General features: G+C 45.6%; 1 protein-coding gene across 28 annotated transcripts in view; it reads right to left on the bottom strand.

The window, feature by feature from the left end:
* Positions 1 to 6,445: 6,445 nt before the first annotated feature.
* The window catches only part of slc5a12 (solute carrier family 5 member 12), an 80,190-nt gene continuing 63,470 nt past the window's right edge, over positions 6,446 to 23,165 (bottom strand). For 2 of the 28 annotated variants that reach the window (XR_008067199.1, XR_008067174.1), the window contains 4 exons: positions 18,817 to 19,351; positions 18,010 to 18,034; positions 17,694 to 17,834; positions 16,970 to 17,410 (listed from right to left, as the gene is read on the bottom strand). Coding sequence is in view for 1 of the 28 variants with exons in the window: in XM_052466765.1 (XP_052322725.1) it covers positions 6,549 to 6,719; positions 14,310 to 14,431; positions 18,817 to 18,920 (397 nt within the window). In the remaining 27 variants the exon portion in view is untranslated. Of the gene's footprint in view, positions 6,720 to 14,309; positions 14,432 to 16,930; positions 17,411 to 17,560; positions 17,611 to 17,693; positions 17,835 to 18,009; positions 18,035 to 18,484; positions 18,509 to 18,816; positions 19,352 to 23,165 lie in introns of those variants that run through there. The other 26 variants (XR_008067188.1, XR_008067181.1, XR_008067186.1 and 23 more) reach the window with 26 other exon arrangements.

Below are 23,165 nucleotides of genomic sequence, written 5' to 3'. Positions count from 1 at the left end.
GTTGGTCTCCCATGGACTTGGATAGGCTAGTAAACTAGCTGTGTTGGTCTCCTTGTGGACTTGGATAGGCTAGTAACTAGCTGTGTTGGTCTCCTTGTGGACTTGGATAGGCTAGTAAACTAGCTGTGTTGGTCTCCTTGTGGACTTGGATAGGCTAGTAACTAGCTGTGTTGGTCTCCTTGTGGACTTGGATAGGCTAGTAACTAGCTGTGTTGGTCTCCTTGTGGACTTGGATAGGCTAGTAACTAGCTGTGTTGGTCTCCTTGTGGACTTGGATAGGCTAGTAACTAGCTGTGTTGGTCTCCTTGTGGACTTGGATAGGCTAGTAACTAGCTGTGTTGGTCTCCCATGGACTTGGATAGGCTAGTAACTAGCTGTGTTGGTCTCCTTGTGGACTTGGATAGGCTAGTAAACTAGCTGTGTTGGTCTCCCATGGACTTGGATAGGCTAGTAACTAGCTGTGTTGGTCTCCTTGTGGACTTGGATAGGCTAGTAACTAGCTGTGTTTGTCTCCTTGTGGACTTGGATAGGCTAGTAAACTAGCTGTGTTGGTCTACCATGGACTTGGATAGGCTAGTCACTAGCTGTGTGTCCTACTGCTCTATGACCTTAATAGTGATGTTTCTTGTTGCTAAGTGCTTCTGGTGACATATGTATGTGGCTATCAAAAATACCAATGGACAATAATAGTGTTGTTTATGCAAAATCACTCGAATTAATATTGCCCTCAAAGCATGCTGATTCGTTCAAGTATTTTTGGTTAATTTAGCTGAAAAAAAACAACATCTGATTGATTATAAGTTTAATTATCTTTATTTAAATCATATAAAACGCATGGTTCGTTTAGTTTGGTATTTCTGGATAGACAACATCCATGTCTTGATTTACTGTACGTTTCTATTCTGTGTGTCAATGTTAGACATTATTATATAGACTGTTGAGTTTGATTGTCCTGGGCTGGGATGTTAATATGGTGTATGTGGTTACTATACTACAGTTTTAACCAACCACAAAATGTGACTCAAACATCACACGTCCCTCTTTGTGCCTCAAATGCTTTACTGTACATGCAAGAAAATATACTCTGTCGTTTTTTTTTCTCCATTGTGGCTTACAACAACAAACTCTGAAATGTCTGTCCCCCAAGGATTCTGTTTGGAGGAATGTGATATGAAGATAAACACTATATACACTGTCAAACTCTGGTATTTATTCGCCTCTGATTATAGTGCTGCAAAGTAGAGAACTAAAACAGCAACAGCAAATGTGAGTCCCGTAGTGAACTGTACTGTACATGATACCAACCACACTTACAGTCCTGAAGGCCCAGAGACCCACCACACGTACAGTCCTGAAGGCCCAGAGACCAACCACACTTACAGTCCTGAAGGCCCAGAGACCAACCACACTTACAGTCCTGAAGGCCCAGAGACCCACCACACTTACAGTCCTGAAGGCCCAGAGACCAACCACACTTACAGTCCTGAAGGCCCAGAGACCAACCACACTTACAGTCCTGAAGGCCCAGAGACCCACCACACGTACAGTCCTGAAGGCCCAGAGACCCACCACACTTACAGTCCTGAAGGCCCAGAGACCAACCACACTTACAGTCCTGAAGGCCCAGAGACCAACCACACTTACAGTCCTGAAGGCCCAGAGACCAACCACACTTACAGTCCTGAAGGCCCAGAGACCAACCACACTTACAGTCTTGAAGGCCCAGAGACCAACCACACTTACAGTCCTGAAGGCCCAGAGACCAACCACACTTACAGTCCTGAAGGCCCAGAGACCAATCACAGGTACGGCCCTGAAGGCCCAGAGACCAATCGCAGGTACGGCCCTGAAGGCCTAGAGACCAATCGCACGTACGGCCCTGAAGGCCCAGAGACCAATCACACGTACGGCCCTGAAGGCCCAGAGACCAATCACACGTACGGCCCTGAAGGCCCAGAGACCAATCAAACGTACGGCCCTGAAGGCCCAGAGACCAATCACACGTACGGCCCTGAAGGCCCAGAGACCAATCAAACGTACGGCCCTGAAGGCCCAGAGACCCACCACACGTACGGCCCTGAAGGCCCAGAGACCAATCACAGGTACGGCCCTGAAGGACAAACCAATCACATCACAGCATTATGATTTATGGCATTTGTGCTTTAGAGGTTTCAGTGGAGTGGAGCGCTGGAATGCCTTTATTTGTGCATACATTTAAACAGACAATTACAGACTGTGGCTTTAAGGGGATTACAGACTGTCTTTAAGGGGATTACAGACTGCCTTTAAGGGAATTACAGACTGGCTTCATTTGGACAAATCATTTACTTCACTTGTTTTTAAGCAGGATTTTTCTGAAAATGTCTGGGAATTTTGGGAAAGTTGCTGGAATTTTGCAACTCTACTTGTTACTTTTATTGTATATTATTTTGTGTTTAACTTGTTATAATTTTCTATTTTTACTTTGCTATGTTCTGTATATACACTTTCTATAAAACTGTTTGACTTTTTCCTTTGTATATACTCTTCAAATGTATTATTTATGATTGTGTGTAATATTTTTGTAGCGATTCTGAATGCAATCAATCAGCATGACGTTCACGTCTCTGTACCTGCAATCAAGGCAATGTAACCATAGAAATAGAATCAATAGAACGGACTTCCCCTTTCAATCCTCCGTGTTGTGATGGGCTTTTCTCTTTCTAGTAACCATATTTCTATGAATGTAAAACCTCTGACTGTTCTTCCCTTCGATGTGGTTGGTCAGAAAACATCTTCCCCTTCGATGTGATTGGTCAGACATGTTCCCTTCGATGTGGTTGGTCAGACAACATCTTCCTCTTCGATGTGATTGGTCAGACATGTTCCCTTCGATGTGATTGGTCAGACATGTTCCCTTCGATGTGGTTGGTCAGACAACATCTCCCCTTCGATGTGATTGGTCAGACAACATCTTCCCCTTCGATGTGATTGGTCAGACATGTTCCCTTCGATGTGATTGGTCAGAAAACATCTCCCCTTCGATGTGATTGGTCAGACAACATCTTCCCCTTCGATGTGATTGGTCAGAAAACATCTCCCCTTCGATGTGATTGGTCATTGGAAATCTATTCATGACTGCTTTTAGCCAGTTTACCTGTGTTAAATCAACAAGTCTTGGAAAGCAATGTGTGTCTATTCTGTCAAAAGAAAATAGTTATCTTATTTCGTCATGATTGTTAATCAGTCGAGATAATAGATTGCTGATTGAAGTACCGATTGATAATATTTCTTCCCAAGACGTTTTGAAGAAGAGCTTTTTGTTTTTTAATACGTTGTCATAAAGTCGTGTTTCTAGGACGCAGCAAAACCTTCCTTGTTTGAAGTTTAAGACTGTAATCCGGCTGGAAATATTGTTTTGTTTATATTGTTTTGGGACTCACGAGGTTAAAAAGGATGAATGAAAAAATATCACATGAATGTGGTGGGTTATGGAAATTAGAACAGTTTTAGTTGAATCTCTTGCCATTTTTTAATGTTTACATCTCATATGTATATACTGTACTCTATACCATCTACTGCATCTTGTTTACATACCCTACATTACTCATCTCATATGTATATACTGTACTCTATACCATCTACTGCATCTTACCATCTTTATGCTACTTAATATAATGTTTACATACCCTACATTACTCATCTCATATGTACATACTGTACTCTATACCACCTACTGCATCTTGTTTACATACCCTACATTACTCATCTCATATGTATATACTGTACTCTATACCATCTACTGCATCTTACCATCTTTATGCTACTTAATATAATGTTTACATACCCTACATTACTCATCTCATATGTACATACTGTACTCTATACCACCTACTGCATCTTGTTTACATACCCTACATTACTCATCTCATATGTATATACTGTACTCTATACCATCTACTGCATCTTGTTTACATACCCTACATTACTCATCTCATATGTATATACTGTACTCTATACCATCTACTGCATCTTGTTTACATACCCTACATTACTCATCTCATATGTATATACTGTACTCTATACCATCTACTGCATCTTACCATCTTTATGCTACTTAATATAATGTTTACATACCCTACATTACTCATCTCATATGTACATACTGTACTCTATACCATCTACTGCATCTTGTTTACATACCCTACATTACTCATCTCATATGTATATACTGTACTCTATACCATCTACTGCATCTTACCATCTTTATGCTACTTAATATAATGTTTACATACCCTACATTACTCATCTCATATGTATTTACTGTACTCTATACCATCTACTGCATCTTGCCTATACCGTTCTGTACCATCACTCATTCATATATTTTTTATGTACATATTCTTCATCCCTTCACACTTGTGTGCATAAGGTAGTTGTGAAATTGTTAGGTTAGATTACTCGTTGGATATTACTGCATTGTCGGAACTAGAAGCACAAGCATTTCACTACTACATTTCACTCGCATTAACATCTGCTAACCATGTGTATGTGACAAATTAAATTTGATTTGATGAGAATGTTTGGCGACGGGATTCCTAGACACAGGTGAAGCTTAGTTCTGGACCAAAAAAAGCAAGATCAATTGGAGTCACCATAAAAATAAAAATAAACGTTTTAGTTCAGGATTAGTTTTAATGTGTGTCCCTGAAACCGCCCCTGAGGAGGCCCAGTACACCTTGGATTTACTATCTTTACCATGTCATTGTTCTAACATGAGGTGCAGCAGCAACACAGAACAACACTGTTATCACTTCATCCCTGTATACATGGAAAAAACATGCCTAAATATGAAGACTTAAAAATAATATGATGGAATATAATCAGATATCAATCACACTTTTTCTTGTATCGGCTGTTCTTTTTGTTTGCGTGTGTTGAATTGGATTTATATTCACGCCTCGTTTTGGTGTTCCAGGAAGTAGATTTATATTCACGCCTCGTTTTTGTGTTCCAGGAAGTAGATTTATATTCACGCCTCGTTTTGTGTTCCAGGAAGTAGATTTATATTCACGCCTCGTTTGGTGTTCCAGGAAGTAGATTTATATTCACGCCTCGTTTTTGTGTTCCAGGAAGTAGATTTATATTCACGCCTCGTTTTTGTGTTCCAGGAAGTAGATTTATATTCACGCCTCGTTTGGTGTTCCAGGAAGTAGATTTATATTCACGCCTCGTTTTGTGTTCCAGGAAGTAGATTTATATTCACGCCTCGTTTTTGTGTTCCAGGAAGTAGATTTATATTCACGCCTCGTTTGGTGTTCCAGGAAGTAGATTTATATTCACGCCTCGTTTTTGTGTTCCAGGAAGTAGATTTATATTCACGCCTCGTTTTTGTGTTCCAGGAAGTAGATTTATATTCACGCCTCGTTTTGGTGTTCCAGGAAGTAGATTTATATTCACGCCTCGTTTTGGTGTTCCAGGAAGTAGATTTATATTCACGCCTCGTTTTTGTGTTCCAGGAAGTAGATTTATATTCATGCCTCGTTTTGTGTTCCAGGAAGTGGATTTATATTCATGCCTCGTTTTGTGTTCCAGGAAGTGGATTTATATTCACGCCTCGTTTTGTGTTCCAGGAAGTGGATTTATATTCACGCCTCGTTTTGTGTTCCAGGAAGTGGATTTATATTCACGCCTCGTTTTGTGTTCCAGGAAGTAGATTTATATTCACGCCTCGTTTGGTGTTCCAGGAAGTAGATTTATATTCACGCCTCGTTTTGTGTTCCAGGAAGTAGATTTATATTCACGCCTCGTTTGGTGTTCCAGGTGTACAAAGGAAAAACACCTGCATTCTTGATTGCTTCCGCCAGGTTTTACAGTATTATAAATAACTGTCCCAAACGGCACCCTATTCCCTATATAGTGCACTACTTTAGACCAGAGCCCTATAGAACCCTATTCCCTATATAGTGCACTACTTTAGACCAGAGCCCTATAGAACCCTATTCCCTATATAGTGCACTACTTTAGACCAGAGCCCTATAGAACCCTATTCCCTATATAGTGCACTACTTTAGACCAGAGCCCTATGGAACCCTATTCCCTGTATAGTGCACTACTTTAGACCAGAGCCCTATAGAACCCTATATAGTGCACTACTTTAGACCTGAGCCCTATAGAACCCTATTTCCTATATAGTACACTACTTTAGACCTGAGCCCTATAGAACCCTATTCCCTATATAGTACACTACTTTAGACCTGAGCCCTATAGAACCCTATTCACTATATAGTGCACTACTTTAGACCAGAGCCCCAATGAATAGGGTGCCATTTGTGTGTTTAAAGTGGAGCAGAGAGTGGGTGTCAGAGAGTGGTTGTCAGTGAGTGGTTGTCAGTGAGTGGGTGTCAGTGAGTGGGTGTCAGTGAGTGGGTGTCAGAGAGTGGGTGTTACTGCTTTTATCATGTAATCACCAATCTAAGCATTTTATTACCTTTCAGAGACTAAACATTATAATGCTTTTAACACACACATAGAATTACAGTAAGTAGTCATTCTAGTTCTATGGCTTTTTAAAAAGGCTCTGTGTCTTCGTTAAAGCCAGCGTTGTCATGGGCTTTCTCTTGCAGGTTATAACAGTTTTTGGCAGGTTGCACTTTCCTCTTCATCCCCTTCCTGCCGATATCCTCCTTGACAAAGGGACCTTCGTCTTTAACCGTGTCTGTGTCTGGGCACTCCATGTCCTAGTATACAAGAGAAATAGGTATTGAGATGCCACACTAGACCCAGGCTGAACACATGCACTTTATTGGCAGGATATCCTAGTGGTTAGAGCGTTGGACTAGTAACCGAAAGGTTGCAAGTTCGAATCCCCGAGCTGACAAGGTACAAATCTGTCGTTCTGCCCCTGAACAGGCAGTTAACCCCACTGTTCCTAGGCCGTCATTGAAAATAAGAATTTGTTCTTAACTGACTTGCCTAGTTAAATAAAGGTCAAATTAAACAAATAAAAATTGGTAAGACTTAGCATTGAGTTTCTCAAATACCGGTGTAGTACTACAGTAATTACAGCTATGCGCTACGCTATCACACTGTGCCCTCCCCGACAAAGCGTCAATACAGGACTAAGATTGAATCCTACTACACCGGCTCTGATGCTCGAGTTATTTTAATTTATTTATTCATTTTTTACCCCATTTTTTTTTTTCTCCCAAATTTTGATCTTGTGTCATCGCTGCAACTCCCCAACGTGCTCGGGGGACGAAGGTCGAGTCACGCGTCCTCTGAAACATGACCCACCAAACCGCGCTTCTTAACACCCGCCCGCTTAACCCGGAAGCCAGCCGCAACAATGTGTCAGAGGAAACACCGTTCAACTGACAACCGAAGTCAGCCTGCAGGGGTCCAGGCCGCCACAGGGAGTCGCTAGAGCACGCTGAGCCAAGTAAAGCCCTCCCGGCCAAACCCTAACCTAACCCTTCCCTAACCCTAACCCTTCCCTAACCCTAACCCTTCCCTAACCTAACCCTTCCCTAACCTAACCTAACCCTTACCTAACCCTTCCCTAACCTAACCCGGACGACGCTGGGTCAATTGTGCGCTGCCCTATGAGACTCACGATGACTACCGGTTGTAATACAGCCTGGGATCAAACCCGGGTCTGTAGTGACTGCGATGCAGTGCCTTAGACCACTGCGCCACTCGGGAGGCGGGAGCTTAATGACTTCTATGCGCTCTTAGAGGCAAGAAACACTGCATGAATGACACTGAGACATGCATGCTGTCCCGGACGTCTGTGTGATCACGCTCTCCGTAGCCGATGTGAATAAGACCTTTTAAACAGGTGAACATTTACAAGGCCGCAGGGCCAGACGGATTGCCAGGACGTGTACTCAGAGCATGCACTGACCAACTGTCTTCACTGACATTTCCAACCTCTCCCTGACCGAGTCTGTAATACCTGCATGTTTCAAGCAGACCATCAGAGTCCCTGTGACCAAGAAAGCCAAGGTTACCTACATGAATGACTACCGACCCGTAGCACTCATGTCTGTAGCCATGAAGTGCTTTGAAAGGCTGGTCATGGCTCACATCAACACCATCATCCCAGAAACTCAAGACCCACTCCAATTTGGCAGATCGGCAGATCGGCAGATCCACAGATGATTGCACTCCACACTGCCCTTTCCCACCTGGACAAAAGAAACACCTATGTGAGAATGCTGTTCATTGACTACAGCTCAGCCTTCAACACCATAGTGCTCTCAAAGCTCCTAATTAAGCTAAGGACCCTGGGACTAAACACCTCCCTCTGCAACTGGATCCTGGACTTCCTGACGGGCCGCCCCCAGGTATATAATAATAATATAATATATGCCTCGCTTTTATCCAAAGCGACTTACAGTCATGTGTGCATACATTCTACGTATGGGTGGTCCCGGGAATCGAACCCACTACCCTGGCGTTACAAGCGCCATGCTCTACCAACTGAGCTACAGAAGGACTACAGGTGGTAAGGGTAGGCAACAACACATCTGCCACGCTGATCCTCAACATGGGGCACCTCATGGGTGCTTCCTGTACTCCCCGTACACCCACGACTGGTGGCCAGGCACAACTCCTACACCATCCATTAAGTTTGCCGACGACACAACGATGGTTGGGCCTGATCACTGAAGACAATGAGACGGTCTATAGGGAGGAGGTCAGAGACCTGGCCGTGTGGTGCCAGGACAACAACCTCTCCCTCAACGTGATCAAGACAAAGGAGATGGTTGGGGACTACGGGAAAAAGAGGACTGAACACGCCTCCCCCATTCTCATCAACGGGGATGTAGTGGAGCAGGTCGAGAGCTTCAAGTTCCTTGGTGTCCGCAATCATGTTCCTAACACACCAAAACTGTCGTGAAAAGGGCACCGCCTGGTACGGCAACTGCTCAACATCAGACCGCAAGGTGCTACAGAGGGTAGTGTGTATGGCCCAGTACATCACTAGGGCCAAGCTTCCTGCCATCCAGAACCTCTATACCAAAGACTCCAGCCACCATAGTTATAAACTGTTCTCTCTGCTACCGCACGGCAAGCGGTACCTGGAGCACCGAGACCAAAAGGCTCCTTAACAGCTTCTACCCCCAAGCCATAAGACTGCTGAACAGCTAATCAAATGGCCACCGGACTGTTACATTGATACATATTACCGCATAACCTGCACACTGACCCGATACCATGTATACAGCCTCCTAATTTTTATTTTATTGTGTTTATTTATTTTTTTAAATTATTTTACATTAGTTTATTTAGTAAATATTTTCTTAACGTTTCTCTTTCTCTGTTGGTTAAGGGCATTTCACGGTACGGTTGTATTCTGGGCTCATGTTCATGGTACGGTTGTATTCTGGCTCATGTTCATGGTACGGTTGTATTCGGGCTCATGTTCATGGTACGGTTGTATTCGGGCTCATGTTCATGGTACGGTTGTATTCGGGGTTCATGTTCACGGTACGGTTGTATTCGGGTTCATGTTCACGGTACGGTTGTATTCGGGGTTCATGTTCACGGTACGGTTGTATTCGGGGTTCATGTTCATGGTACGGTTGTATTCGGGGCTCATGTTCATGGTACGGTTGTATTCGGGGCTCATGTTCATGGTACGGTTGTATTCGGGCTCATGTTCATGGTACGGTTGTATTCGGGGTTCATGTTCATGGTACGGTTGTATTCGGGGTTCATGTTCATGGTACGGTTGTATTCGGGGCTCATGTTCATGGTACGGTTGTATTCGGGGTTCATGTTCACGGTACGGTTGTATTCGGGGCTCATGTTCATGGTACGGTTGTATTCGGGCTCATGTTCACGATACGGTTGTATTCGGGGCTCATGTTCATGGTACGGTTGTATTCGGGGTTCATGTTCACGGTACGGTTGTATTCGGGCTCATGTTCACGGTACGGTTGTATTCGGGGTTCATGTTCATGGTACGGTTGTATTCGGGTTCATGTTCACGGTACGGTTGTATTCGGGCTCATGTTCACGGTACGGTTGTATTCGGGCTCATGTTCATGGTACGGTTGTATTCGGGGTTCATGTTCACGGTACGGTTGTATTCGGGGTTCATGTTCATGGTACGGTTGTATTCGGGGTTCATGTTCACGGTACGGTTGTATTCGGGGTTCATGTTCATGGTACGGTTGTATTCGGGGTTCATGTTCATGGTACGGTTGTATTCTGGCTCATGTTCATGGTACGGTTGTATTCTGGCTCATGTTCACGGTACGGTTGTATTCTGGCTCATGTTCACGGTACGGTTGTATTCGGGGTTCATGTTCACGGTACGGTTGTATTCGGGGCTCATGTTCATGGTACGGTTGTATTCGGGTTCATGTTCACGGTACGGTTGTATTCTGGTTCATGTTCATGGTACGGTTGTATTCGGGCTCATGTTCACGGTACGGTTGTATTCGGGGTTCATGTTCACGGTACGGTTGTATTCTGGCTCATGTTCATGGTACGGTTGTATTCGGGGTTCATGTTCACGGTACGGTTGTATTCGGGTTCATGTTCATGGTACGGTTGTATTCGGGCTCATGTTCATGGTACGGTTGTATTCGGGGCTCATGTTCATGGTACGGTTGTATTCTGTCTCATGTTCATGGTACGGTTGTATTCGGGGCTCATGTTCATGGTACGGTTGTATTCGGGGCTCATGTTCACGGTACGGTTGTATTCGGGGCTCATGTTCATGGTACGGTTGTATTCTGTCTCATGTTCATGGTACGGTTGTATTCTGGTTCATGTTCATGGTACGGTTGTATTCTGTCTCATGTTCATGGTACGGTTGTATTCTGGCTCATGTTCATGGTACGGTTGTATTCTGTCTCATGTTCACGGTACGGTTGTATTCGGGGTTCATGTTCATGGTACGGTTGTATTCTGTCTCATGTTCACGGTACGGTTGTATTCTGTCTCATGTTCACGGTACGGTTGTATTCGGGCTCATGTTCATGGTACGGTTGTATTCGGGCTCATGTTCATGGTACGGTTGTATTCGGGTTCATGTTCACGGTACGGTTGTATTCTGTCTCATGTTCATGGTACGGTTGTATTCTGTCTCATGTTCATGGTACGGTTGTATTCTGTCTCATGTTCACGGTACGGTTGTATTCTGGCTCATGTTCACGGTACGGTTGTATTCGGGGTTCATGTTCATGGTACGGTTGTATTCGGGGTTCATGTTCATGGTACGGTTGTATTCTGTCTCATGTTCATGGTACGGTTGTATTCTGTCTCATGTTCACGGTACGGTTGTATTCGGGCTCATGTTCATGGTACGGTTGTATTCTGTCTCATGTTCATGGTACGGTTGTATTCGGGCTCATGTTCACGGTACGGTTGTATTCGGGCTCATGTTCATGGTACGGTTGTATTCGGGCTCATGTTCACGGTACGGTTGTATTCGGGGTTCATGTTCACGGTACGGTTGTATTCGGGGTTCATGTTCACGGTACGGTTGTATTCGGGCTCATGTTCATGGTACGGTTGTATTCGGGCTCATGTTCATGGTACGGTTGTATTCGGGCTCATGTTCACGGTACGGTTGTATTCGGGGTTCATGTTCACGGTACGGTTGTATTCGGGTTCATGTTCATGGTACGGTTGTATTCTGTCTCATGTTCATGGTACGGTTGTATTCGGGGTTCATGTTCACGGTACGGTTGTATTCGGGTTCATGTTCATGGTACGGTTGTATTCTGTCTCATGTTCATGGTACGGTTGTATTCGGGCTCATGTTCATGGTACGGTTGTATTCGGGGTTCATGTTCATGGTACGGTTGTATTCGGGTTCATGTTCACGGTACGGTTGTATTCGGGTTCATGTTCACGGTGCGGTTGTATTCTGTCTCATGTTCATGGTACGGTTGTATTCTGTCTCATGTTCATGGTACGGTTGTATTCTGGCTCATGTTCACGGTACGGTTGTATTCTGTCTCATGTTCACGGTACGGTTGTATTCTGTCTCATGTTCATGGTACGGTTGTATTCTGGCTCATGTTCATGGTACGGTTGTATTCGGGCTCATGTTCACGGTACGGTTGTATTCGGGGTTCATGTTCACGGTACGGTTGTATTCGGGTTCATGTTCACGGTACGGTTGTATTCGGGTTCATGTTCACGGTGCGGTTGTATTCTGTCTCATGTTCATGGTACGGTTGTATTCTGTCTCATGTTCATGGTACGGTTGTATTCTGGCTCATGTTCACGGTACGGTTGTATTCTGTCTCATGTTCACGGTACGGTTGTATTCTGTCTCATGTTCATGGTACGGTTGTATTCTGGCTCATGTTCACGGTACGGTTGTATTCTGTCTCATGTTCACGGTACGGTTGTATTCGGGCTCATGTTCATGGTACGGTTGTATTCTGTCTCATGTTCATGGTACGGTTGTATTCTGTCTCATGTTCACGGTACGGTTGTATTCGGGCTCATGTTCATGGTACGGTTGTATTCTGTCTCATGTTCATGGTACGGTTGTATTCGGGCTCATGTTCATGGTACGGTTGTATTCTGTCTCATGTTCATGGTACGGTTGTATTCTGTCTCATGTTCACGGTACGGTTGTATTCGGGGCTCATGTTCATGGTACGGTTGTATTCTGTCTCATGTTCACGGTACGGTTGTATTCTGTCTCATGTTCATGGTACGGTTGTATTCGGGTTCATGTTCATGGTACGGTTGTATTCGGTCTCATGTTCATGGTACGGTTGTATTCTGGCTCATGTTCATGGTACGGTTGTATTCGGTCTCATGTTCATGGTACGGTTGTATTCGGGCTCATGTTCATGGTACGGTTGTATTCGGGCTCATGTTCATGGTACGGTTGTATTCTGTCTCATGTTCACGGTACGGTTGTATTCGGGGCTCATGTTCATGGTACGGTTGTATTCTGGCTCATGTTCATGGTACGGTTGTATTCGGGCTCATGTTCACGGTACGGTTGTATTCGGGGCTCATGTTCACGGTACGGTTGTATTCGGGGCTCATGTTCATGGTACGGTTGTATTCTGTCTCATGTTCATGGTACGGTTGTATTCTGTCTCATGTTCACGGTACGGTTGTATTCTGTCTCATGTTCATGGTACGGTTGTATTCTGTCTCATGTTCACGGTACGGTTGTATTCTGTCTCATGTTCACGGTACGGTTGTATTCGGGCTCATGTTCACGGTACGGTTGTATTCTGTCTCATGTTCATGGTACGGTTGTATTCGGGGTTCATGTTCACGGTACGGTTGTATTCGGGCTCATGTTCATGGTACGGTTGTATTCGGGGTTCATGTTCACGGTACGGTTGTATTCTGTCTCATGTTCATGGTACGGTTGTATTCGGGGTTCATGTTCACGGTACGGTTGTATTCGGGCTCATGTTCATGGTACGGTTGTATTCGGGCTCATGTTCACGGTACGGTTGTATTCTGTCTCATGTTCACGGTACGGTTGTATTCTGTCTCATGTTCATGGTACGGTTGTATTCTGTCTCATGTTCACGGTACGGTTGTATTCTGGCTCATGTTCACGGTACGGTTGTATTCGGGGTTCATGTTCATGGTACGGTTGTATTCTGGCTCATGTTCACGGTACGGTTGTATTCTGGCTCATGTTCATGGTACGGTTGTATTCGGGGTTCATGTTCATGGTACGGTTGTATTCTGGCTCATGTTCACGGTACGGTTGTATTCTGGCTCATGTTCACGGTACGGTTGTATTCGGGGCTCATGTTCATGGTACGGTTGTATTCGGGGTTCATGTTCACGGTACGGTTGTATTCTGTCTCATGTTCATGGTACGGTTGTATTCGGGCTCATGTTCATGGTACGGTTGTATTCGGGCTCATGTTCATGGTACGGTTGTATTCGGGCTCATGTTCATGGTACGGTTGTATTCGGGCTCATGTTCATGGTACGGTTGTATTCGGGCTCATGTTCATGGTACGGTTGTATTCGGGCTCATGTTCATGGTACGGTTGTATTCGGGCTCATGTTCATGGTACGGTTGTATTCTGTCTCATGTTCATGGTACGGTTGTATTCTGGCTCATGTTCATGGTACGGTTGTATTCGGGCTCATGTTCATGGTACGGTTGTATTCGGGCTCATGTTCATGGTACGGTTGTATTCGGGCTCATGTAACAAATAAAAATTGATTTGATTTGTATTGCCACTTTTTTTTTCTAGGATCAGATGTCCTAACGTTGTTTGGCTGACAAGCTCCTTGTATCGCTGGTTATGTTGTATTCTGATATGGTAATAAAAGTTAGCATGTCTGTCTTATGTCTCTTTCACCTGTTTTAATTCGTGATGGACGCCACACCAACACATCTTCTTGTACTTCTTTGACCAAAAGCAGAAGAGGTTACACACCGGTCGTAGGAGCCACGGTTTCACATCTTGACTCCTGGTGTGTCCTGTCGGAGATAGATACCACTTTCAAGTTCAGAGAATGACACATCACCCAAACTAATTCAATTTGGTTCTCGGAATGTTGTGGGGAAATGTAGAATTCAAGTTATTGAAATGAGAACCTTCTATTAAGAGATGCTACAGGAACACTAGTGTGCTAGATGGGATGGCTGGTAGGTGTGTGGTATACTGACAACACGTTAGACCCACTGCAGTAAATACATGGTACACCATATATCTCTGGTCAATCAGTAATGAATGCGATCATTAAATCAGTCTTTCTCAGTGCAGTTGTACATATATAATATAATGGTTTTCTAAATGGCCTTTGTGTGAGTGTAAAGTACCACACGCATCAGGGACATATTCTATAGCAGATGTAGTTAAAGACCGACAGTGTGTTGAACCTTTGCAGAAACAGACAGGTCATGTGATGACAGACGTGTACTGGAACCACAGCAACATAGCTTAAGAGGTTTATAGACCACCGTGTCTTTCAGACAGTAGCCATTGATTCCTGCTGATTAATGTCTCTTCAGGACCACAGGAACGTATAATAGCAGAGTGACTCTATAGCTCTGGAATGGGCTGACGATCTATTCTTCGCCGTAGATTCTTATATTCCAATGACATCGTTTTCAGGAGACAAGCACAGCAGCAATGTAACATTTTGAAAGCTGCCCGTCCAATCAGCATCCAGGATCTACCCGTTTAAAAAAAGTTTATTTGATTCTGTCATCTAATGTTTTGTGCTGATGAATCCCCCATTCTATGGCTCTAATTACAGTGGGGCAAAAAAGTATTTAGTCAGCCACCAATTGTGCAAGTTCTTCCACTTAAAAAGATGAGAGAGGCCTGTAATTTTCATCATAGGTACACTTCAACTATGACAGACAAAATGAGGGGAAAAAATCCAGAAAATCACATTGTAGGATTTTTTAATGAATTTATTTGCAAATTATGGTGGAAAATAAGTATTTGGTCACCTACAAACAAGCAAGATTTCTGGCTCTCACAGACCTGTAACTTCTTCTTTAAGAGGCTCCTCTGTCCTCCACTCGTTACCTGTATTAATGGCACCTGTTTGAACTTGTTATCAGTATAAAAGACACCTGTCCACAACCTCAAACAGCAACACTCCAAACTCCACTATGGCCAAGACCAAAGATCAAAGGACACCAGAAACAAAATTGTAGACCTGCACCAGGCTGGGAAGACTGAATCTGCAATAGGTAAGCAGCTTGGTTTGAAGAAATCAACCGTGGGAGCAATTATTAGGAAATGGAAGACATACAAGACCACTGATTATCTCCCTCGATCTGGGGCTCCACGCAAGATCTCACCCCGTGGGGTCAAAATGATCACAAGAAAAAATCCCAGAACCACACAGGGGGACCTAGTGAATGACCTGCAGAGAGCTGGGGCCAAAGTAACAAAGCCTACCATCAGTAACACACTACGCCGCCAGGGACTCAAATCCTGCAGTGCCAGACGTGTCCGCCTGCTTAAGCCAGTACATGTACAGGCCCATCTGAAGTTTGCTAGAGAGCATTTGGATGATCCAGAAGAAGATTGGGAGAATGTCATATGGTCAGATGAAACCAAAATATAACTTTTTGGTAAAAACTCAACTCGTCGTGTTTGGAGGACAAAGAATGCTGAGTTGCATCCAAAGAATACCATACCTACTGTGAAGCATGGGGGTGGAAACATCATGCTTTGGGGCTGTTTTTCTGCAACGGGACCAGGACGACTGATCCGTGTAAAGGAAAGAATGAATGGGGCCATGTATCGTGAGATTTTGAGTGAAAACCTCCTTCCATCAGCAAGGGCATTGAAGATGAAATGTGGCTGGGTCTTTCAGCATGACAATGATCCCAAACACACCGCCCGGGCAACGAAGGAGTGGCTTCGTAAGAAGCATTTCAAGGTCCTGGAGTGGCCTAGCCAGTCTCCAGATCTCAACCCCATAGAAAATCTTTGGAGGGAGTTGAAAGTCCGTGTTGCTCAGCAACAGCCCCAAAACATCACTGCTCTAGAGGAGATCTGCATGGAGGAATGGGCCAAAATACCAGCAACAGTGTGTGAAAACCTTGTGAAGACTTACAGAAAACGTATTTGACCTCTGTCATTGTCAACAAAGGGTATATACCAAAGTATTGAGATACATTTTTGTTATTGACCAAATACTTATTTTCCACCATAATTTGCAAATAAATTCATTAAAAATCCTACCATGTGATTTTCTGGATTTTTTTTCTCATTTTGTCTGTCATAGTTGAAGTGTACCTATGATGAAAATTACAGGCCTCTCATCTTTTTAAGTGGGAGAACTTGCACAATTGGTGGCTGACTAAATACTTTTTTGCCCCACTGTATGTGTCAACGCTGCAGACACACAGTACCTGTGATGAAGGAGATGAGCAGGTCAGCAGTACCTGTGATGAAGGAGATGAGCAGGCCAGCAGTACCTGTGATGAAGGAGATGAGCAGGCCAGCAGTACCTGTGATGAAGGAGATGAGCAGGTCAGCAGTACCTGTGATGAAGGAGATGAGCAGGCCAGCAGTACCTGTGATGAAGGAGACCAGCAGTACCTGTGATGAAGGAGATGAGCAGGCCAGCAGTACCTGTGATGAAGGAGACCAGCAGTACCTGTGATGAAGGAGATGAGCAGGCCAGCAGTACCTGTGATGAAGGAGACCAGCAGTACCTGTGATGAAGGAGATGAGCAGGCCAGCAGTACCTGTGATGAAGGAGACCAGCAGTACCTGTGATGAAGGAGATGAGCAGGCCAGCAGTACCTGTGATGAAGGAGATGAGCAGGCCAGCAGTACCTGTGATGAAGGAGACCAGCAGTACCTGTGATGAAGGAGATGAGCAGGCCAGCAGTACCTGTGATGAAGGAGATGAGCAGGCCAGCAGTACCTGTGATGAAGGAGACCAGCAGTACCTGTGATGAAGGAGATGAGCAGGCCAGCAGTACCTGTAATGAAGGAGACCAGCAGTACCTGTGATGAAGGAGATGAGCAGTACCTGTGATGAAGGAGATGAGCAGTACCTGTGATGAAGGAGATGAGCAGTACCTGTGATGAAGGAGATGAGCAGTACCTGTGATGAAGGAGATGAGCAGTACCTGTAATGAAGGAGACCAGCAGTACCTGTGATGAAGGAGATGAGCAGTACCTGTGATGAAGGAGATGAGCAGTACCTGTGATGAAGGAGATGAGCAGTACCTGTGATGAAGGAGATGAGCAGGCCAGCAGTACCTGTGATGAAGGAGATGAGCAGGCCAGCAGTACCTGTGATGAAGGAGACCAGCAGTACCTGTGATGAAGGAGATGAGCAGGCCAGCAGTACCTGTAATGAAGGAGACCAGCAGTACCTGTGATGAAGGAGATGAGCAGTACCTGTGATGAAGGAGATGAGCAGTACCTGTGATGAAGGAGATGAGCAGTACCTGTGATGAAGGAGATGAGCAGTACCTGTGATGAAGGAGATGAGCAGTACCTGTGATGAAGGAGATGAGCAGTACCTGTGATGAAGGAGATGAGCAGTACCTGTGATGAAGGAGATGAGCAGTACCTGTGATGAAGGAGACCAGCAGTACCTGTGATGAAGGAGATGAGCAGTACCTGTGATGAAGGAGATGAGCAGTACCTGTGATGAAGGAGATGAGCAGTACCTGTGATGAAGGAGACCAGCAGTACCTGTGATGAAGGAGATGAGCAGGCCAGCAGTACCTGTAATGAAGGAGACCAGCAGTACCTGTGATGAAGGAGATGAGCAGTACCTGTGATGAAGGAGATGAGCAGTACCTGTGATGAAGGAGATGAGCAGTACATGTGATGAAGGAGACCAGCAGTACCTGTGATGAAGGAGATGAGCAGGCCAGCAGTACCTGTAATGAAGGAGACCAGCAGTACCTGTGATGAAGGAGATGAGCAGGCCAGCAGTACCTGTAATGAAGGAGACCAGCAGTACCTGTGATGAAGGAGATGAGCAGTACCTGTGATGAAGGAGATGAGCAGTACCTGTGATGAAGGAGATGAGCAGTACATGTGATGAAGGAGACCAGCAGTACCTGTGATGAAGGAGATGAGCAGGCCAGCAGTACCTGTAATGAAGGAGACCAGCAGTACCTGTGATGAAGGAGATGAGCAGTACCTGTGATGAAGGAGATGAGCAGTACCTGTGATGAAGGAGATGAGCAGTACCTGTGATGAAGGAGATGAGCAGTACCTGTGATGAAGGAGATGAGCAGTACCTGTGATGAAGGAGATGAGCAGTACCTGTAATGAAGGAGACCAGCAGTACCTGTGATGAAGGAGATGAGCAGTACCTGTGATGAAGGAGATGAGCAGTACCTGTGATGAAGGAGATGAGCAGTACCTGTGATGAAGGAGATGAGCAGGCCAGCAGTAACGGTGGCTGAAAACCCAACAGCGCTATAGTACAGATAGGACATGGAGTACCAGTGATCAGCCAGGGACGACCTGTGGAAGACAGAGGAGTTACAATATCCTGTTGTCCACAAGATCGCCTACAAAATAAAGGTTGCAAAACGTTGTTAACTATCCAGAAATCCTAGTTGGAGAATAACACATTTCTTGTTTATTCTTATTCTCTCTGGGGGGGATTTTCCAAACGGGATTTCTGGAAAGCATCAAAAATGTGGGGAAATGTTTGGAAATCTCTTAACTACAAATCACTTGGATGTAAATCCGACGGCATCTTAGTTTCATTAATCGTTTGTTTCTGAGGGGAGGCACCAGGTGACAGAGACTATACCTAGATGGTAGAGTGGGAGGGACCAGGTGACAGAGACTATACCTAGATGGTAGAGTGGGAGGGTCCAGGTGACAGAGACTATACAGTACTATACCTTGATGGTAGAGTGGTAGGGACCAGGTGACAGAGACTATACCTATACCTTGATGGTAGAGTGGGAGGGACCAGGTGACAGAGACTATACCTATACCTTGATGGTAGAGTGGGAGGGACCAGGTGACAGAGACTATACCTTGATGGTAGAGTGGGAGGGACCAGGTGACAGAGACTATACCTAGATGGTAGAGTGGTAGGGACCAGGTGACAGAGACTATACAGTACTATACCTTGATGGTAGAGTGGGAGGGACCAGGTGACAGAGACTATACAGTACTATATGATGGTAGAGTGGGAGGGACCAGGTGACAGAGACTATACAGTACTATACCTATGGTAGAGTGGTAGGGACCAGGTGACAGAGACTATACATGATGGTAGAGTGGGAGGGACCAGGTGACAGAGACTATACCTTGATGGTAGAGTGGGAGGGACCAGGTGACAGAGACTATACCTTGATGGTAGAGTGGGAGGGACCAGGTGACAGAGACTATACAGTACTATACCTTGATGGTAGAGGGAGGGAGGGACCAGGTGACAGAGACTATACCTTGATGGTAGAGTGGGAGGGACCAGGTGACAGACTATACCTTGATGGTAGAGTGGGAGGGACCAGGTGACAGAGACTATACAGGTAGAGTGGGAGGGACCAGAGTATACATGGTAGACTAGGGACCAGTGACTATACCTTGATGGTAGAGTGGGAGGGACCAGGTGACAGAGACTATACAGTACTATACCTTGATGGTAGAGTGGGAGGGACCAGGTGACAGAGACTATACAGTACTATACCTTGATGGTAGAGTGGGAGGGACCAGGTGACAGAGACTATACCTTGATGGTAGAGTGGGAGGGACCAGGTGACAGAGACTATACAGTACTATACCTTGATGGTAGAGTGGGAGGGACCTGGTGACAGAGACTATACAGTACTATACCTTGATGGTAGAGTGGGAGGGACCAGGTGACAGAGACTATACAGTACTATACCTTGATGGTAGAGTGGGGGACCAGGTGACAGAGACTATACAGTACTATACCTTGATGGTAGACCAGGTGACAGAGACTATACAGTACTATACCTTGATGGTAGAGTGGGAGGACCAGGTGACAGAGACTATACCTTGATGGTAGAGTGGGAGGGACCAGGTGACAGAGACTATACCTTGATGGTAGAGTGGGAGGGACCAGGTGACAGAGACTATACCTTGATGGTAGAGTAGGGACCAGGTGACAGAGACTATACCTATACCTTGATGGTAGAGTGGGAGGGACCAGGTGACAGAGACTATACAGTACTACAGAGACTATACAGTACTATACCTTGATGGTAGAGTGGGAGGGACCAGGTGACAGAGACTATACCTTACCTTGATGGTAGAGTGGGAGGGTCAGTGACAGAGACTATACCTTGATGGTAGAGTGGGAGGGACCAGGTGACAGAGACTATACAGTACTATACCTTGATGGTAGAGTGGGAGGGACCAGGTGACAGAGACTATACAGTACTATACCTTGATGGTAGAGTGGGAGGGACCAGGTGACAGAGACTATACAGTACTATACCTTGATGGTAGAGTGGGAGGGACCAGGTGACAGAGACTATACCTTGATGGTAGAGTGGGAGGGACCAGGTGACAGAGACTATACCTTGATGGTAGAGTGGGAGGGACCAGGTGACAGAGACTATACAGTACTATACCTTGATGGTAGAGTGGGAGGGACCAGGTGACAGAGACTATACCTTGATACTATACCTAGGTAGTGGGAGGGTCCAGGTGACAGAGACTATACAGTACTATACCTTGATGGTAGAGTGGGAGGGACCCAGGTGACAGATACTATAGAGTGGGAGGGACAGTACTATACCTTGATGGTAGAGTGGGAGGGACCAGGTGACAGAGACTATACCTTGATGGTAGAGTGGGAGGGACCAGGTGACAGAGACTATACCTTGATGGTAGAGTGGGAGGGACCAGGTGACAGAGACTATACCCTTGATGGTAGAGTGGGAGGGTCCAGGTGACAGAGACTATACCCTTGATGGTAGAGTGGGAGGGACCAGGTGACAGAGACTATACAGTACTATACCTTGATGGTAGAGTGGTAGGGACCAGGTGACAGAGACTATACAGTACTATACCTTGATGGTAGAGTGGGAGGGACCAGGTGACAGAGACTATACAGTACTATACCTTGATGGTAGAGTGGTAGGGACCAGGTGACAGAGACTATACAGTTGATGGTAGAGTGGTAGGGACCAGGTGACAGAGACTATACCTTGATGGTAGAGTGGGAGGGACCAGGTGACAGAGACTATACCTTGATGGTAGAGTGGGAGGGTCCAGGTGACAGAGACTATACAGTACTATACCTTGATGGTAGAGTGGGAGGGACCAGGTGACAGAGACTATACAGTACTATACCTTGATGGTAGAGTGGGAGGGACCAGGTGACAGAGACTATACCTTGATGGTAGAGTGGGAGGGTCCAGGTGACAGAGACTATACCTTGATGGTAGAGTGGTAGGGACCAGGTGACAGAGACTATACCTTGATGGTAGAGTGGGAGGGACCAGGTGACAGAGACTATACCTTGATGGTAGAGTGGGAGGGACCAGGTGACAGAGACTATACCTTGATGGTAGAGTGGGAGGGTCCAGGTGACAGAGACTATACCTTGATGGTAGAGTGGTAGGGACCAGGTGACAGAGACTATACCTTGATGGTAGAGTGGGAGGGACCAGGTGACAGAGACTATACCTTGATGGTAGAGTGGTAGGGACCAGGTGACAGAGACTATACCTTGATGGTAGAGTGGGAGGGACCAGGTGACAGAGACTATACCTTGATGGTAGAGTGGGAGGGTCCAGGTGACAGAGACTATACAGTACTATACCTTGATGGTAGAGTGGTAGGGACCAGGTGACAGAGACTATACCTTGATGGTAGAGTGGTAGGGACCAGGTGACAGAGACTATACCTTGATGGTAGAGTGGGAGGGACCAGGTGACAGAGACTATACCTTGATGGTAGAGTGGGAGGGACCAGGTGACAGAGACTATACAGTACTATACCTTGATGGTAGAGTGGTAGGGACCAGGTGACAGAGACTATACAGTACTATACCTTGATGGTAGAGTGGGAGGGACCAGGTGACAGAGACTATACCTTGATGGTACCAGGTGACAGAGACTATACCTTGATGGTAGAGTGGGAGGGACCAGGTGACAGAGACTATACCTTGATGGTAGAGTGGGAGGGACCAGGTGACAGAGACTATACCTAGATGGTAGAGTGGGAGGGACCAGGTGACAGAGACTATACCTTGATGGTAGAGTGGGAGGGACTATATACCTTGATGGTAGAGTGGGAGGGACCAGGTGACAGAGACTATACCTTGATGGTAGAGTGGGAGGGTCTATACCTTGATGGTAGAGTGGGAGGGTCCAGGTGACAGAGACTATACAGTACTATACCTTGATGGTAGAGTGGGAGGGACCAGGTGACAGAGACTATACCTTGATGGTAGAGTGGGAGGGACCAGGTGACAGAGACTATACCTTGATGGTAGAGTGGGAGGGACCAGGTGACAGAGACTATACCTTGATGGTAGAGTGGGAGGACCAGGTGACAGAGACTATACAGTACTATACCTTGATGGTAGAGTGGGAGGGACCAGGTGACAGAGACTAGACAGTACTATACCTTGATGGTAGAGTGGGAGGGACCAGGTGACAGAGACTATACCTTGATGGTAGAGTGGGAGGGTCCAGGTGACAGAGACTATACCTTGATGGTAGAGTGGTAGGGACCAGGTGACAGAGACTATACCTTGATGGTAGAGTGGGAGGG

The sequence above is a fragment of the Oncorhynchus keta genome, chromosome 17 (assembly GCF_023373465.1).
Source record: "Oncorhynchus keta strain PuntledgeMale-10-30-2019 chromosome 17, Oket_V2, whole genome shotgun sequence".
Taxonomy (NCBI): Eukaryota; Metazoa; Chordata; class Actinopteri; order Salmoniformes; family Salmonidae; genus Oncorhynchus; species Oncorhynchus keta.
Note: the sequence above shows the minus strand (reverse complement) of the source record. Positions and strands in the feature narration are given on the sequence as shown.